The sequence below is a fragment of the Trachemys scripta genome, chromosome 8, assembly GCF_013100865.1.
Source record: "Trachemys scripta elegans isolate TJP31775 chromosome 8, CAS_Tse_1.0, whole genome shotgun sequence".
Lineage (NCBI taxonomy): Eukaryota > Metazoa > Chordata > Testudines > Emydidae > Trachemys > Trachemys scripta.
In genome coordinates, this window is record NC_048305.1 from 13,102,419 (window position 1) to 13,118,942 (window position 16,524).

Here is a 16,524-nt window from a genome sequence, read left to right on the forward strand (position 1 = left end):
TTTTTTCCCCAAGAGCAGCATTTGAGAATAATGTAATAAGAGGCCAAATGGGTATTCATTAAAGATATCTGTTTACCTACTCCTCCTGCAACCAAAAAATAATAAAATAAATTAAATTCAGATATGTTTTCATTTCTGGGACAAATACGCTGATGAGCTATTTTGGTTCTATGTGGAGTCTTATAAATTGATGTACTGAGTGAGAAAATGAATAATCAGGAAATTGAAAAATCAATCTATCCAATATGCAGTGCCATCTGGTTTATGCATGTGTCAGGGTGAAATATGTATAAAATAAATGAGAAAAGTAATTTTTCTCCTATAAATGAGTTTACTACAAAATTGGGCAGTGGATGACCAAAATCAGAGACCGTGCAATTTCGAGACTGTAAGGTCCTTCCTCATATCAGAGTTTAGCTTTCGTAGTTTCTGAACCATGGCTGCTAATACAATAGAAAAAATAATTTTCACAGTAAATGAGTTGTTTACACATAGGGATCATACAGTGATGGCTGTTAGTAGGTTCACCTTTTGCTGCAGTGTGGTGCAACATACTGATGGCTATTGCTTTGATCCTTCTCCAAGCAGAGATAGGCCTGAGCCATGGATTTCAAACACAGACTCAATCCAAACTCTTCCGAAGTTCGAGCGTATTTGGATTTGCTGTTCTAATGGGAACCAATAGAAAGAGAGAAATGATCTGGATCTGAACTTCTTCAAAAGCCACGGAAGCTTAGATCTGGTGTTCTAAGTCAGATCTATTTCTACCACTTCAAACAAGTATTATTGAGCCAGTTGTTGAAACAAAGTGTGAAGCGAGAACTCTGTCTTATTCCAGGGAAGGGGAGAAAAGCTATATGTGGAGGTATATGGAATCACAGCAATTTATAAAGAAAGAAGGCAATTTATAGAGAAAGAAAGTTAGCTTCCTTAGAGAAATAAATAGACGATCATAATGGTTCCTTCTGACCTTAAAGTCTATGACTCTATGCCTATGAGGTATAGGAGGAAGTGGAAAGTGTGACCAATGCAATGGTCAGTCAAGACTTGAAAAAAGTCTTCGAATATGGTTCTGGAAAATATTAGAAGAGGGGAAGGGAAACTTTTATGTGGATAATTTACACCAAACCCACCAATGTTGGCATCAAAATTAAAGTTTAGTAGAAAAGCATCAACAAGTAAAGATAAATAATCAGACAGAATTAATCTTTCCAATTCGCTTCTGCTCTTTGCAGTGGGAATATAGTTGAAGAAATCACTGTGAAAAGAGACACGTCCTCTCTAATTATTGCTTTATCACTTTCCAACCTTTTCATACACTGTCACAGGAATTTCACTTAAGGAGTAGCAGGTGGATACATGACCATGAACTATTGATCGCTCAAATCTTTTACAATAGCCCGTAGAGGGCAAGCACTCATTGCAGTGGTCAAAGGACAAAAGACAACTGAAAACAAGAGGAAAGGAAGGATGTCCTGAAAGTAAGATTGAAGGTCAGGGCAGTGAGAAGGGCTGATGGAAGAAATTAAATGCAACAAGACCAACCTTGAGCAAAGTCCTATGAGGATTTCATATCTTTCTTTCAGAAGTGTGTAGGGTATTGAACTCTAATGGTTCTGTTTCCCACAGTTACTGTGATCCAGATCCTACCAGTTCAGATACTGGAGAGTTTCTTTGCTTCTGTGTGCTTCACACTATTTTGAAGCACTATGATAGTAAAGACCTAAACATAACAGAAAGATATGCACATTAACTCCTGCATTGGCCCATTGAGTTGTTCACTAAGCTTTAAATTTGGGTACCTTGGAATAAATTAAGTTTTAAAAAGAAAGGACTCTAATGGGTGATGGGGTTGTAACTGTAGAGTCAAGTAATGTGTCTCATTACTTCTGTGATTTTTTTCAAAGGGATTTTGTCATCTCCTTCATGACATTTCCAGTCACCAAACCCAGGGCCAAATTCTGTCCTTGGATCAATATGAATCCCAATGACACAGCAGCCAAACATAATTTAGCCTTTAAACTGTATTTGGTGCACTGTAATAATATAATAAAATTACATTCACTATTAAGTACCTATGATATATAATCCTCTAAATAAGCCAGTAAGTCTTGATGACTGATCTGCTTCAGGTTTTTCTCGCTAAAGAGAAGAGAATGGCCCCAAAAGCGTGACTGTCACACGTTAATGACATGGATGTTTTGGCCAGATTTTCAAACACAGGTTTACATTTTTCTTCTGCAATTATCTCCAAGTATAATTTACATTATTTGCTCTTTTGAGTTGTTGGTATCCATGCCCTCTGTTTCTTGTTTCATATTCTCATAAATATAACACCATGCCAATAGTGTGTGTTAGCACCAAACGTTTGATCCCATAGTGTTTGAAATTAGGCAAAACTTAGTCCAAATTATACTCATAATAACACAGTATAGCACTTGAGATTTTCAAAGCCTTTTCACAATGTCATCTATAATCCTTCTCATAGTCCTGTCAGGTAGGGAAATTGTATTAATCCCCATTTTAAGATGCAAAAATTGACACAGAAAAGTTTTAAAGCCCACAATTTCATAAGTGTTCTCTAACTTTGGGTGCCTCTGGCCTAATTTTTAGAGTTGCTGAATGCCAACAACTCAAATTTTATATGGATAAATACTTAGAATACTCACACAAATTAAGCAGTTCCCTCAGTGCACATTATTGGGATTTCAGGCTTTTGCAGGTCAGTCACAGAAAACGTATAATGAAAAGCCTTTTCAAGATAGGTTTGCCGTTTCTTGTAGCAATTTTATACTTTCCCCTGCTACTACCAGTTTCTTTGATATATGATTCTGAGGATTATACATCGTTAGGAAAGAGTCCATCCTCTAACAGTTATTCTGGTTGTCCATAACTGGAATCCACTGATATGTGTGGAGAGTGGGGAGGAGAATTGCAGTTGGTTCAGTGAATTCATATCTGTATCTTCAAAGCTATACTCTGGAAATCCTCTTAAAGGACTGATCAGGTTCAAATTGGACATTTTATAGGAACAGATTGTATCCTGCCCTTTGGTTACAAATGCAAAATTGTCTTTTTTTCCATAGAAGCATACTAATTATGGGGACTTTTTCCTCTGTTACTGATTTGTCCTTATTTTATAGGTTTCAGCTGTGTCAATCCAAAGCTTGTTTCATCTCTTCTTCTATCAGCAGCTGTTGCCTTCACTGATTCATATTGCTGCATCCACTTTATGACAGTGTAGCTAAATATTGCTTTCATGGCTGCCAGCTTTATTTGCTATTCTTGATTTTTGTCATATTCTCCATGTAGAACGTGGTGGTATCTTGAGTCGATAAGTTAGATTTAGCAGACACCTTGAACTGGATCCCCTCAATTTTGCCCACAAGAGGCTTGATTCTGCACCATAAAAATCAATAGCAAAATTCCCATCAGCTTCAGTAGTGTAGGGTCTGGTCATAGTCCACTCCATCCCTGCCAGGACTTATTCAAACATGATTAACAACTGAACAATTTCAAACAGCTGCTGTTAAGTAAAAAATCTGCCAGAGAAATGTTTCCTCCTTCCACTCCAATCTGGCATTTTTGCAAAACACTATATATGGGGGCACAGCAGAGACACTGCTTCTTTCTGCACTGGTGGCAGGTTTAATGTCCAAAGACAGGACCTAGAAGTATAAGCTTTATACCACTGGAATGGAGAAAGTCCTACTTTTCCATTGGGAGACAGTATTTGTTTGTAGGCCTGGAAAGTCTGAAAGATTGGATCCGAAAACCACAACATTCTTACATATAGAAGAGCTATTTTTGATCAGTTTTAGAAACTTCTAAGTTGTGCCTAATCATTTTCGTCTCCATCAGAGGCTTTTTCAGTTGGAATCGTTCTAACTAATGTACCTTGTATAATATGCAGTGATATATTAACAAGAGTGTAAATAAAAAAAAAAATCTCTAAAATAGTGAGGTAATTTTGGAAGTGTTTGGTTTTTAATTTAATATGTGGCATCCTCAGAAAGTAAAATAGTGCAGTTTGGTATAAAATTCTGTTGGCACTCTTTTGGAATGACTTGCATTACCCATCCATGGCTTTGGCACTCATAAGAAATGTAGCTATCTGGAGAGGTGCCAGTGTATAAAGATATAGAAAGAGAGAGTGTGTGTCTGTTTATATGTATGTGAATATGCATTATAACGGAAACAATTATAGCTTTATCTTTTATGGCTTTTTGAACAATATTTCCGTGTCATCATTTAGATGCAGTATCTTCGCTTTCCGATAGGGCCTCTAGATTAATGTAGTGGATGATAATTTTCTGTCTTTTTCCTCTGAGGCTACCGTATTTCTTTTCTTTGGAATAGTGAGTGAGAAGTGTGTATTTCTCTCCCTAGATAGTGCTTGTGAATAATGCACATGACCTCCAAACCTCCTTATTACCTGAAAGAGTGGGCAGTCCTTGTAGTTATAATAAAACCTGTTAATCTTTTCAATAGAACAGTAGTGCCAAATGTCATGAGCAAACTTAAACTTTAGCAGGTTGCATCATTAGCAAAATAGCTTGAAGCATATGTCCCATTTTCTATATTTTTCTTCCAGGATGAGTCACCATCTTGTTAAAAAAAAAAGAAAGAAAGAAATCAGAACAGCAAAGACTAGCAACAGAAATAATGGTTGTGTTGGTAATGATTCAGTCAACACCAAGTAGTTTTTTCTGAGGTGAATTTTCTTTTGCTGCTGCTCCGTTTTCATAATAGGCATGCAATGCAAAAAAAGAGATTTCCTTAAAGAGTTATGCAGATTGTTAGTGAATTTTTGCCCATCGCTTTACACTAGTTTTACTGCAACAATAAGACTGGATACACATATTTGTTAGCTGAACAGGAGCCAGTGCTATTTGCATATGTCTAAACTTATATTACTTCAAAGCGTGATTATCCTATGAACATATGTTAAATATGTGCTAGTCAGAGAAGGTGGAAGGTCCCATGCTGTGGTATTTGCAGTTTTACTATCAGCACAAGCGAAATAAATTATGTTAAGTCAAGTGTCTGGGGAGTTCCAAGCAACAAATGTATCTACAGTCTGTATTCTTCCCAAAAAATTAATGTCTAATAGAGATGGGAATCATATTTTTGCTGGACTGGATCGTACGTGATTATGGTAGGTAGCAACCAAGATGCACAAAACAATCTGAACTTGAAACTGCAGTGAAGTAATACATTAACAGTTGAATTACTGCAGGTTTTTTATTTAGTAGAGGTTATATATTTTTTTTCCTTTCCCTCCTTTCTCTAGTATATTCTAGTAGTAGAAAACCACTGCAATTAAGGTTGCTTGTGTTTTCTCAAATGAATTCTTTCTGGGTGTAAATTTTCCATGCTTAAGCACAGCTCAGTATGTGGATCTTCCGTATCTAAATTGTTATCAGATCATTTCTGCTGCGTTTGGCTTCTGTGTGTTTGCTTAAAAAAAGAAAAAAAATGATCCACCTCGTCTATACATTCCAATCAGAAATGATGCAGGCACATAATTCAGCAGTGGCCGAATGAATGTTGTTATTCCATGAGATCTAAAGGACAAATCAGGTTGGATCATACAAAATTACTGTAGTAGTTTCTGCAGTTCTGAGGATTTGATTTTCATGCAGGTACAATAAAAATACCTTAAAATCATATAACATTTTGCAAACATCACTGAGTTCCTATCACTGCCTATGAAGCAGGAGTATACGATAGTTCCTCTTTTAAATAAGAGAAAACTGAGGACCAGGAAGTATCTAATCTTGATTCTGACAGCGACTTGCTGTGCGATTTGTGGCTTTGTTTCCTGCATTGTAAATTAGGACTAGTTAACAATTTCCAAAAGTGTGTCTATGGATATTAATTAGCCCAGTGTTCATCTCAAAGAATTTGCCATCTTCTTATTTATGCAAACATGATAATTTACGTTTTTGCAATTTACAAGTGCAGAATTGCAGAATTACAATTGGTCAGAAGCCTGATATAATGTATCTATTTTTTTGCTGTGACTTTAATGCTGGGTGTGATGATGATGCCCAGTTTATTATATTGCTCCTTATTCAAGCTAATTTTGAATTGAACTCCTTGGGAGTTTTGCCAAAGTAAGGAATAGGGTTTAGGGATGGGAAAATTATGAAAAGTTGACTATACTTTGTAATATCTTCAGCAATGTATAAAAGGCAGAAAGGGCCTCGAACTTCATGAATTAATCAGTGATTAGAGGATGCATAGCCTCATAAATCTGAGGATAGGAATTACATCTTCATTTTGCCTTTACATTTTTATTTTGAAATAAACAAAACCCTGTTAAGGGACTTGACACAGTTCCTGAACTGCAGCTGTCTGACCAACCACATCTGGCCTTTGTTTTTCAACCAGAATCCCAAAATTCTCATGTTTCCAGCCAAAATTCTGAGGAACAGAATCTTGTCATTGATGGAGACAAATGAAGTTCCGCTTCTCGTCATACTAACTTTAATATAATATAACTACTTAGGCTCTGGCCATGTTTGGTAAATTTAATTAGTGTTGAAAAGTGGCTTGTTTTACAAGATGATCATTTTTTAACCTAGGTAAATGACTTTCTTTATGACTAATAAATTAAACGAATTATATCTTTTTCATGCAGTGCTGTGGGGCTCATAAATACTGCAAGCAGTTAGCTGGTAGTTTCACTTGATTACCTTTTCCATTATTGTGTTTTATAATCCTTGTAGGAGTGGGAAATTCATTCAGCTTTCATAACATGAAAGAAAAATATTGAGGAGGGGGGTTCATGTTTAATTAGTGAACTACATCCCTGTTTTCATTCTTGTCTCAAAAGCAGGGAAGTTCAGTGTTTTAACCAATGGTGTAGTCCTGAAGGGGCAACTACTGGAATAACTCTGCCAGCATGACCTTGCACACGTCATGCTGTGCAGAGGACACCATTTCGCTCTACCAAATGACATCCTACATGTAGTGTGACCTTGCATGCGAGGTCATGCTGTATGAAGAATGCCATTTTGAGAACAAAATGGTGTCCTCCATGTGGCAAAAGAGCCAGAATGCCATTCCAGCATTATCTGGCCCTACTACAGCACAGATTTTAGCTGAGAAGCCATGGAAATTCTATGTTTACTTACAATTGAATGCTCTTTGGGTAATTATGAAGTGTGTTCTACATAGCCATCACAAGAGATAGCAAGACAAGTGGTAGGCAAACATCTGTGAGGAATGGTCTAGAACTAGATAATACTTAGTCCTGCCAAGAGTGTAGGTGACTGGACTAGATGACCTCTCGAGGTCCCTTCCAGTCCTAGGATTCTGTGATTTTGAGACTTCAGAAAGATTTTACACTGGATGACCAAGGTCAGAAGTTTAATGGGGGACTTTTACATGCCTTAGCTGCTAATTAATTAAGAATGTCTTTTAAAATCCTCCATGTGGCTTCTGGACTGCTCAGTGTATCTTAAGCCTTTATCTTTAAAATCCATGTGCTAAAGGGTCTAAATTGGGATGCATCACACAGTCTGGGGCACCACAGTAGCTTCCCAGTTAGATAATCTTTCAGTTAAGTTAGCCGCTAGGAATGGCAAACACACAAATATTAGCATGATGTTAAATTTGCTTTAGTCTTTAGCTGGTATAAATCAATGCAGATCATTGACGTCAATAGCACTATGCCGACTTATACAGTTGAAGTTCTGGTGCATTATTTCCTAAGTGGGGAAATGTCCCAGTGGCATCATTGTCATTAACTAAATACTTAATTTGCAGCCATTTACAAAGGTAACCAAAGTAAAATCATGACAGTATCAAGCGCTGCTACACTGAAGGTTGCTTCAGGATTTCCATTTTGTAGTACTTTTTGCAAGGATTTAACTAAATTGTATGTAAAAGTTTTCCCTGTGACCAAACTTTGGCACTCCACTGTAAGGTCTTTGGGGCATGGACCTTGTCTTCCCTTATGGTTCTACAGTGCCTACCATAGTCACTCCCTGCTCCCGATTGGGGTCTCTGTATTCTACTATAATGCAAATAAATATTCATGTCCCAATTATAAATAAATACAGGAGAGAAAATATCACAGCTGAAACAAGGACAAGTTTTGTGCCACCAGGACCATTGTTCCAGTGCCACAATTGATGACATCTGTGAGGATTCCTCTTGTATGACTGAGATCCTCCTACTCATAAAAACATAAGAATGACCTTATTGGGTCAGACCAATGATCCAGTATCCTGTCTTCTGGCAGTGGCCAATGTCAGATACTTCAGAGAAAATGAACAAAACAGGCAGTCATCGAGTGATCCATACCCTGTCATCCACTCCCAGCTTCTGGCAATCAGAGGCTAGGCAGAATCAGAACATGGGATTGTATCCCTGACCATCTTGGCTAATAGCCATTGATAGCCCTATCCTCCATGAAATAATCTAATTGTTGTTTGAACCCTGTTATAGTTTTGGCCTTCACAACATTCGCCGCAATGAGTTCCAAAGGTTGACAGTGTGCTTTTCCTTCCAGAAGGGCAGCATGCAGCTCCCGGCTAGTGTTAGCAACATACTGCAGAATATATACCAGAGAGCAAGGTAACTAGCTCTGCTTTAAGGCAACAAAGACTCCTGTGGCACCTTATAGGCTAACAGATGTATTGGAGTATAAGCTGTTACATCTGTTAGTCTATAAGATGCCACAGGACTCTTTGTTGCTTTTTACAGATCCAGACTAACACGGCTACCCCTCTGATACTTAGCTCTGCTTTGTGTACTAGTTAGAAATCCAGCCTAGCTGAAGGATGGGTGTGTGTGTGTGTGTGTATATATGTGTTCAGGGGTGGATAGTTTAAGATTACTAAAATCCACTCCACAACTCAGCACATCCACACAATCCAGGACAGGTTACAGTCTTAAGCGAGCAACCAGGGTTTGCAGGAACTCAACCTTTTCCATCCTACAAAAGAATGTCCATGACTCTGTGTGGGTGGTCACACTGTAGGATATCTGGGGTCTAAGAAGAAAGCATAGAAACTGATCTAATTTAGTTCTGATTTTTGCAGAAGGAGTGGGAGGTCAATTATCTTACCAGAATAAAAAAAACAAACAAACAAACCACAAAAAAATGTAATCTAAAATAAATATTTTATCTTAAACAGCACCAGCAAATGTTGACATGCATTTCCTAGTGTGCCACGTTCTGTTGAACGAGTCAAACTTGCATTATTATAGTTGCTTAACAGGGTTTCTTCACTCAAACATCGAGACCTTTGTTCTGACAAATGTACAATAGATACTGTAATTATAGATGACCTTGACAGTAGGTCATGTAGAGGTCACAATATGTGTATTGCTGTGGATAGTTTGAAGAGATATGCTGAACACTTAGTGAAGTGAATAGAGGATATTCAGATATCCCTCTGAGGGACTGTACTTTTTAAACTGCTCAGAGACACTTTTGACCTTCTAGTTTATTACGGGTCAAGAAAAAGTCAATATTTCTTAGCCTGCCAAGGTGCAGGAATTTTAATGAGTTATTGAGTCAAATAGTTAATCCTCTAATAACAGATTCTTTTCCTTTCGAATTTACAGTGATAAAAACAAAAACTTAACAAGAAGCAAAAATGGGTTTTGTTACATGTGGAAACTTTGACTTGCATTTTGTACAACTATTTTTAACCCCTTGGTGTTTGCAGTGGATCCGGAGGTCTTGCTTTTAACACTGTTGCATTTTCTATCATGTAGCATTGGGAAATCATAAATGGGCAACACGGGAGATTAATTAAAGCTTGCAGTAAAATGTTGGTGACCAAATTACCTTCATGTTTTAATGATTCTTTCTGCAACATCCCTTTGTAATTCTCAACTTTATGCTTATTACAATTAATGCAGCACAGTGATCTTCTAATTTTCCAAAACTCATAATTGAGTGTAATGCTAGTTATTATTCTTTGTACAGTAGCTTATTTCAAAATACCCTGTCCTCTATAAATTATAGTAATAATAGGTCTGTTGTAAGCCGTTCAGTGCAGAAATTTTAGGTGCAGTCTAGAATTAAATCTCCTAGGATTATAATATCAAACAATAGAAAATGCAAGTAATGTTCAGTTCATCATATTGTGCTAATACCTAAAAGAAACTAGACATTATTTATTGTTATATTTACATAGGGCCGGATGCTGATGGCCTCACTCATATTGGGAAACGCTTAACTCCATTAGTAATTCCATTGACTCTAATGAGACTCCTCGCAGGGGAGAAATTTCAAAAGCTCTCCGCATTGGCCTAACTTTGCTCCCATTGAATCAATGGGAATTTTATCATTGACTTCACTGGGAGCAGAGTTAGGTCAACCTTGAGCACTTTTGAAAATGTCACCCATGTAGGAAGCTGCTAGCTAACCTAGGTAAGGATATCAGTGTGTCTGGCCCTTAGTACATGGGGTGCTAAATGGAGGTTTGTATGGTTAGAGTCTGAGTGATTTGTTTATTATGATATTTATTATGATATAAAAATGAAATAAAAGCAATGGATTAACCAATAGTTAATAAATATCTGTTGTTTTGTTTCTGTAGAGTGAGTTATTTATTGATATCTATTTAATACATTTATAAGAGGTCCAGCAATAGGTATCTATCCTGCATATAACTAAGTAATGCAAAATGCAAGAATGAAGTTAAAGAACTAACGAACCCCAATATATGGTACAGCCAATGTGAACGAAAGCATCAGCCACAAAGTTAAGCTTGTACATTAACATGATTAATTCCACCCTATACAAATTGATTAATCTTTGACCCCTGCTACGGGTCAGTCCGACACTTTTTTCTTTCTTTGTTCAATTGTCACCAGCTCTCAGAGTCTTAATTGTGTCATTGCTAGCCGCTGTGGGTTCTGCCAGTGTCAGATGAGAGACACCTGAGTAGACTTCTTTGAATTCAAGAAGCGTTAGTTTTACCAGAAAAAGAGATCCGCATCTAGTTTGGTCATTGATGCTTATACAGGTCAATAGACATTGCTTTTTTCAGTGTTTAAATTGGGGAGGAAGGATATAATCCCAACAAAGTCTTAAAATACCACATCAGAACTGCAGAATGAACATAGTGTAGGTATTTAGTCACTGAAGACCATGGTTCAGCAAAGCACATGCTTATGTTTAAGCACATTCTTATGCCCATCACTATTCAGCAAACCACTTAAGCATGCACTTTAATGCATTGCTGAAAGGGGGCTGTAGAACCGCTAGCCTATGTATGAAGATACTCTCCATATCACAGCTGCAATATTGTCCATAGGATGCCCGTGTATCCTTGGAATCCTTATATCCACTAAGCTTGCAATGTATACGCTAAAACAAAAGACCAATTAAATCCCGTTAAGCAAATATAGTTAATGTTTAAACTTTCTACTTTTTCAGTGCTTTATGGGCAAGATGGCCTACATGCATCATGTGAAAAAAAGTACTGTGGCCGGGGAAGTAAGTGTGTTGTTAACAAGGAGACTAATCAGCCTGAATGCAAATGCCTAGAAGACTGCAAACCTACTTATATGCCAATATGTGGATCTGATGGCAAATTTTATGAAAATCACTGTGAACTCCACCGAGCCTCATGCTTGCAGAGGAAGAAAATCTACATTATCCACAGCAAAGACTGTTTCTTCAAAGGTAGGATATCATTATATATATATAAAGCTATAGAGTTTCCATTGTCCATCTTACCTCAATCATGATAAATGACTGTGTGCTACATATTATTTCTAAGAGATACATTTTTGAAGGATGATTTATTCCAGCACAACACTTTATGAAGCTGTTAAATCCATGAGCATTGGAATGAAATACCAGAATGAAATCAGACTGGTAACTGGTAAATAATTAACATCATTGTATACGTTGTATGCATTGTAGTCAGTAGGAACTTAATTTCCAATGTAATAACATTTTACTATGGCATTTGTTTTGTAAGGCTTTGAACAAGACAAACACCTTAAAAATAGTACACTTTGTTACATAAGGGTTGTTGTGGCAATAGTAAGTACTCTGTGAGAGGAACAGAAAGTCATAATTTTCTCATATAACTGAATGGGGAAACTTACAGTGTATTGGTCCCATGTTATTGGGGCTTTGGGAATGGATTGCACAGTAGATGAGAATTAGAGGATTTGTGGATGTGCTAGGGATGGTTCGGCAACAATCAAGAAAGAATTGTATTGATGATATTTGGCTATACACCCAGTTAATTATTTTCTATGCCATTTGGATCACTGGTGTTGTGCCAGCAATGAGAGGAAGAAATACTGGGATGAGATGAGAGGGATGGGGGGATATAGTGAGTGTATATATGAGAAATAATAGGCTAAAACTGTCATGACCAAGACTTGATAAGATGGGAGGAATAATTAGCAGGTCAATTTAACTCAAATACACTTGCCCAATAAAAAAATGAAGTATGTCCTAAGGCTAAGGCATCCTGGAGTGAGATGCTCCCACAGACAAAGTCACCCTAGAAATTATAATGCACACACCACTATTCACAAATGTTGCCTGTTCTGACAGTGGCAGAAGCAGTGATGCCAGTCTTGGAACAGCTACATGGCTGAATAAATGTATGTCCCCTGCAGAAAAATCGGACATAGCCAAAATGCAGGTCGTGAACAATTCACTTAAGCAATTAAAATCTGGATTCTACCAGAATTAGTGGTAAGAGTTAAAGTTAACATAAATGGAACGGTCCTCCAGAGGACTCCCCCCACCCCCACTTAGGATTGTCCTTCATCATCTCTGTGATTTCTATTTTTTCTTTCTTCCCAGTTCAATTAGAAGTGACCTCGGTATTGAGCATTGCAGCAGGGAATACACGCGGTGCTCGTGAAAAAAAGTGTTTTTCTTTTCTTTACACTCAGCCAGATTCATTGGCATTCCTTTAGATATCATTGAAGTTTTTGGAAACTGGTTAATTGACAGAGATCAGAGAACCTACCTCTAGATAATTACTGTGAAGAAACAGTTTCTGCAGGATAATTGCTGCAAATGTCTTTCAAATGGTCTATTACATCAAGCTGCGGGTATTCGGGACTTCTAAAAATCAGGACCAGTGTGTCTCAAGTTGGGCATCCAGAAGTTGAGGCACTTGGAACAAGTGGCCACTTCTGAAAATTTTGATTCATGTCTAATACAAGTTAACCTCTGAATTCATTTGGACCAGTTCAAAAGCAAATTATCTGGACTAAGGACCTGATTCTATCTCACGCTAGTTTTATACCAGCATGACTCCATTGACTTGAAAGGTGTTACTTTCGATTTACAACAGGGACAGTTCATAATGAGTACCTATAGTACCTCACAATTTCAGCTCTACCTGGAATGTATAACTCTCATTAAGAATTATGGGATAGCATAAAAATTGGGGGAAATTGAATTGAGAGAAATCAGGAATTCTAATAAGATTTTGTAGGCAGACTCCAGTCCTAATGGTTTTGTACCTGCTTACAACAGCTCTGACTTTGGGTCTGTGTATCCAATCAGCTTTGCATTGCTCTAAAATAATTTTAATGGTGTAGTCTCTTCTGTGTTTATTTAAATTTGCTGTACACTCTCTCTTTTGGAAACTGTACTTCTCCACTCATTAACCTGTGAAATTTTCAAGACAGAAACATTGTGAGAACCAGAATGGTAGGAAACAGAATTGCCTTTTCAGACAGAAAGCTACCTACCAAGTAGGAAACTGTTGTCAGAGCACAACTATAAATGTCTCTCTTAGAATTTGCCTTCCATATCAGGGATTATATCTAGCCTCCCCAATATCATCATGAGCCACCCAAACAGCATTCCTTGTACAAAGAGAAAGAAAATTACGTGGACCAAATTCTCTGCTTGTGCAAATTGGCACAACTCCATTCATGTCAATGGATCTATAACAGTTTACACCAGCAAAGACTTAGAGTTGGTGTCAGCAACTAATCTGAGAAAAGAGGGAGCGGTTTAGAGGTATAACTCACACTGCTGCTTACATATATCTGATTCATGAAGGTCAGATGGCATTAGAAAACCCTTTCTACAACTAGTCTTTGCCAAGTTCTCTCTTCTTTTGTTAATTCCTCTGTTACCTTCTATCTGATATGCCTGAATTTTAGGGAGATTATTATATTGGTCATTGCAGCATGATTATCATAAGGATTAGAATGGGTTTAAAGTAAAGATTTAGCTGCTCTGTAATAATTTAGCTGCTCTGTAGATACAGATAACTGAACAATATGGGTGTTTCTGTTTCATACATTAGATCCCCATCCTGCAATCAGTTCTGCATTGTTGGACCCATTTTGTCCATGTGGAGCCCCATTGAAGTGAATGAGACTTCACACAGGCACAAAGGATACCCCCACACAGATTCATTTGTAGGATCAAGGGTTTGGATGATAAGCTGTCTGTCAGCTTTCTTTTGCTCCCTGTTTCTCCAACAGTTCTCACAATAAGGTCTGACCCTGATCAGCCTTTAAACATGACCATCATTAAATTATAAAGATGTTAAATGAAAGTCTAGTTGCAAACAGGAAATATAAATACTCAACTATTTTGTTCATAACTACAGCCAATTCCTTCCAAACACATGTCCGTTATTATCAATGGGCCAGATCTTGAAGGGAGCTGTGCTCCATGATTTTTAAAGCATATTTTCTTAGGTAATGTACCACAAGGTCACAAATCAAGAGAGCTTGCAGTAGCAGAAGCCATGTGATATAACACAATGTACTGGGAGCAGTCACAGATTATTTCCAATCCAATGTGACATGCTGTACAGAGCACACACTACTGAATACAAAGTGTAGCTGAAAATTACATTTATCAAATGTAGCTCCGGGTACCAGAAGAAAGGTATGAGTGGGGTGTTCCAGATTTCCCAGTGGTAGTTAGGTGGTGTGACAAAGTTCCTCCTCTATCTTGGTGGGTCCTGCGCTTATTGGCGGATTTTCTGGCCTCAGAGATTCACCATGTGGGTTGGGGAACAGCCCAGAGACCTTCCCCTCTGGAAGAACCCACAGTCCAGGTCAATTGGGAAGTTTGGGGGGAACCCAGGCCCACCTTCTACTCTGGGTTCCAGCCCAGGGCCCTGTGGACTGCAGCTGTCTATAGTGTCTCCTGTAACAGCTGCATGACAGCTACAACTCCCTGGGATACTTCCCCAGGGCCTCCTCCAAATACCTTTCTTATTCTCACCACAGGACCATGTGGTGAGACCTTCCTCCTGGTGTCTGATAACACTTGTGCTCCTCAGTCCTACAGCAGCACACCCTCTCAGCTCCTTGCACCTCTTGCTCCCAGCTCCTCTCACACACACATCACAAACTGAAGTGAGCTCCTTTTAAAACCCAGGTGCCCTGATTAGCCTGCCTTAATTGATTCTAGCAGCTTCTTCTTAATTGGCTCCATGTGTCCTAATTAGCCTGCCTGCCTTAACTGGTTCTAGCAGGTTCCTGATTACTCTAGTGCAGCCCCTGCTCTGGTCACTCAGGAAACAGAAAACTACTCATCCAGTGACCAGTATATTTGCCCTCTACTAGACTCCTGTACCTCACTGGTCTGCGTCTGTCACAGTGATCAAGTATGAGAACAATTCCTTTATCTTTAGATCACTGGACACTTGATATTCAGAAGTATTGGAATGTCTGCAGAACTATTCATCACCCCTTGTTTATTGATAAGTGTTTGTAAGGGTATTTTTGAAAAAAGTTGGATTCAATGGCAGAAATATGTCTATTTTTGGCACTTCTATGACCGTCATTACCATAGTATCTGAATGCCTTATAATATTTAATGTCTTTGCCCTCACAATCCTTCTGTGAGTTAAGGAAGTGCTATTACTCCTGTTTTAGAGAAGGGAAAGAAACTGAGACACAGAGAGACTAAGTGACTTGCTGAGGTCACATAGGAATTCTGTGGCAGAGCAGGGAATTGTACCCTGCCCTAATCACTGGACCATCCTTCCATCTTTAATGAGGGAGAAATGGCTGCCACGCCCATCTTTCAAATGTGATACATTGTCATTAGATGCTAATTAGCCTCAGAATCAACGTATCTTGTTTTACAAGGGACAGAAAGTTTTTTAAAAAATACTAAGCATGAAAAGGGAGAGTCTTAAGGCAGATATACAAGAATAAAATATATGTGGGTCAGTGGAATGCCTTTGTTTTATAAACTTTTTGAATCTGCCTAGGTCTATTTCTATAAATATTGTTGATTCTGTTTTGTTTGCAGAAAACAAACCATTCACAAACTACTTTGCGTATACACATTAGTTTATGAAAGCTTCATTTTTATTGATATATCTTTGGAAATACAGGAAACAGGGCAACATGCTGATATCTCATTTTGCCCTAGAAGAGTAATCGAATGTTTCTACTCATGGAGTTTATGCTGATCCTTATTTAATTAAATATAGTACTGGAATGAATTGATCTATGGCATTTTCCCTCAATAACGTATTAGTGGGAGCCAAAGTAATTTACAAGTTACGTACTTTGTCCTTGAGATGA

At 38.0% G+C, this 16,524-nt stretch overlaps 1 protein-coding gene across 2 annotated transcripts in view; it reads left to right on the plus strand.

The window, feature by feature from the left end:
• Positions 1-16,524, plus strand: part of FSTL4 (follistatin like 4) — a 475,057-nt gene that overhangs the window by 127,856 nt on the left and 330,677 nt on the right. For both annotated transcript variants that reach the window (XM_034779252.1, XM_034779253.1), the window contains exon 4: positions 11,411-11,659. In XM_034779252.1, coding sequence (XP_034635143.1) covers positions 11,411-11,659 — 249 coding nt within the window. The remainder of the gene's footprint in view (positions 1-11,410; positions 11,660-16,524) is intronic.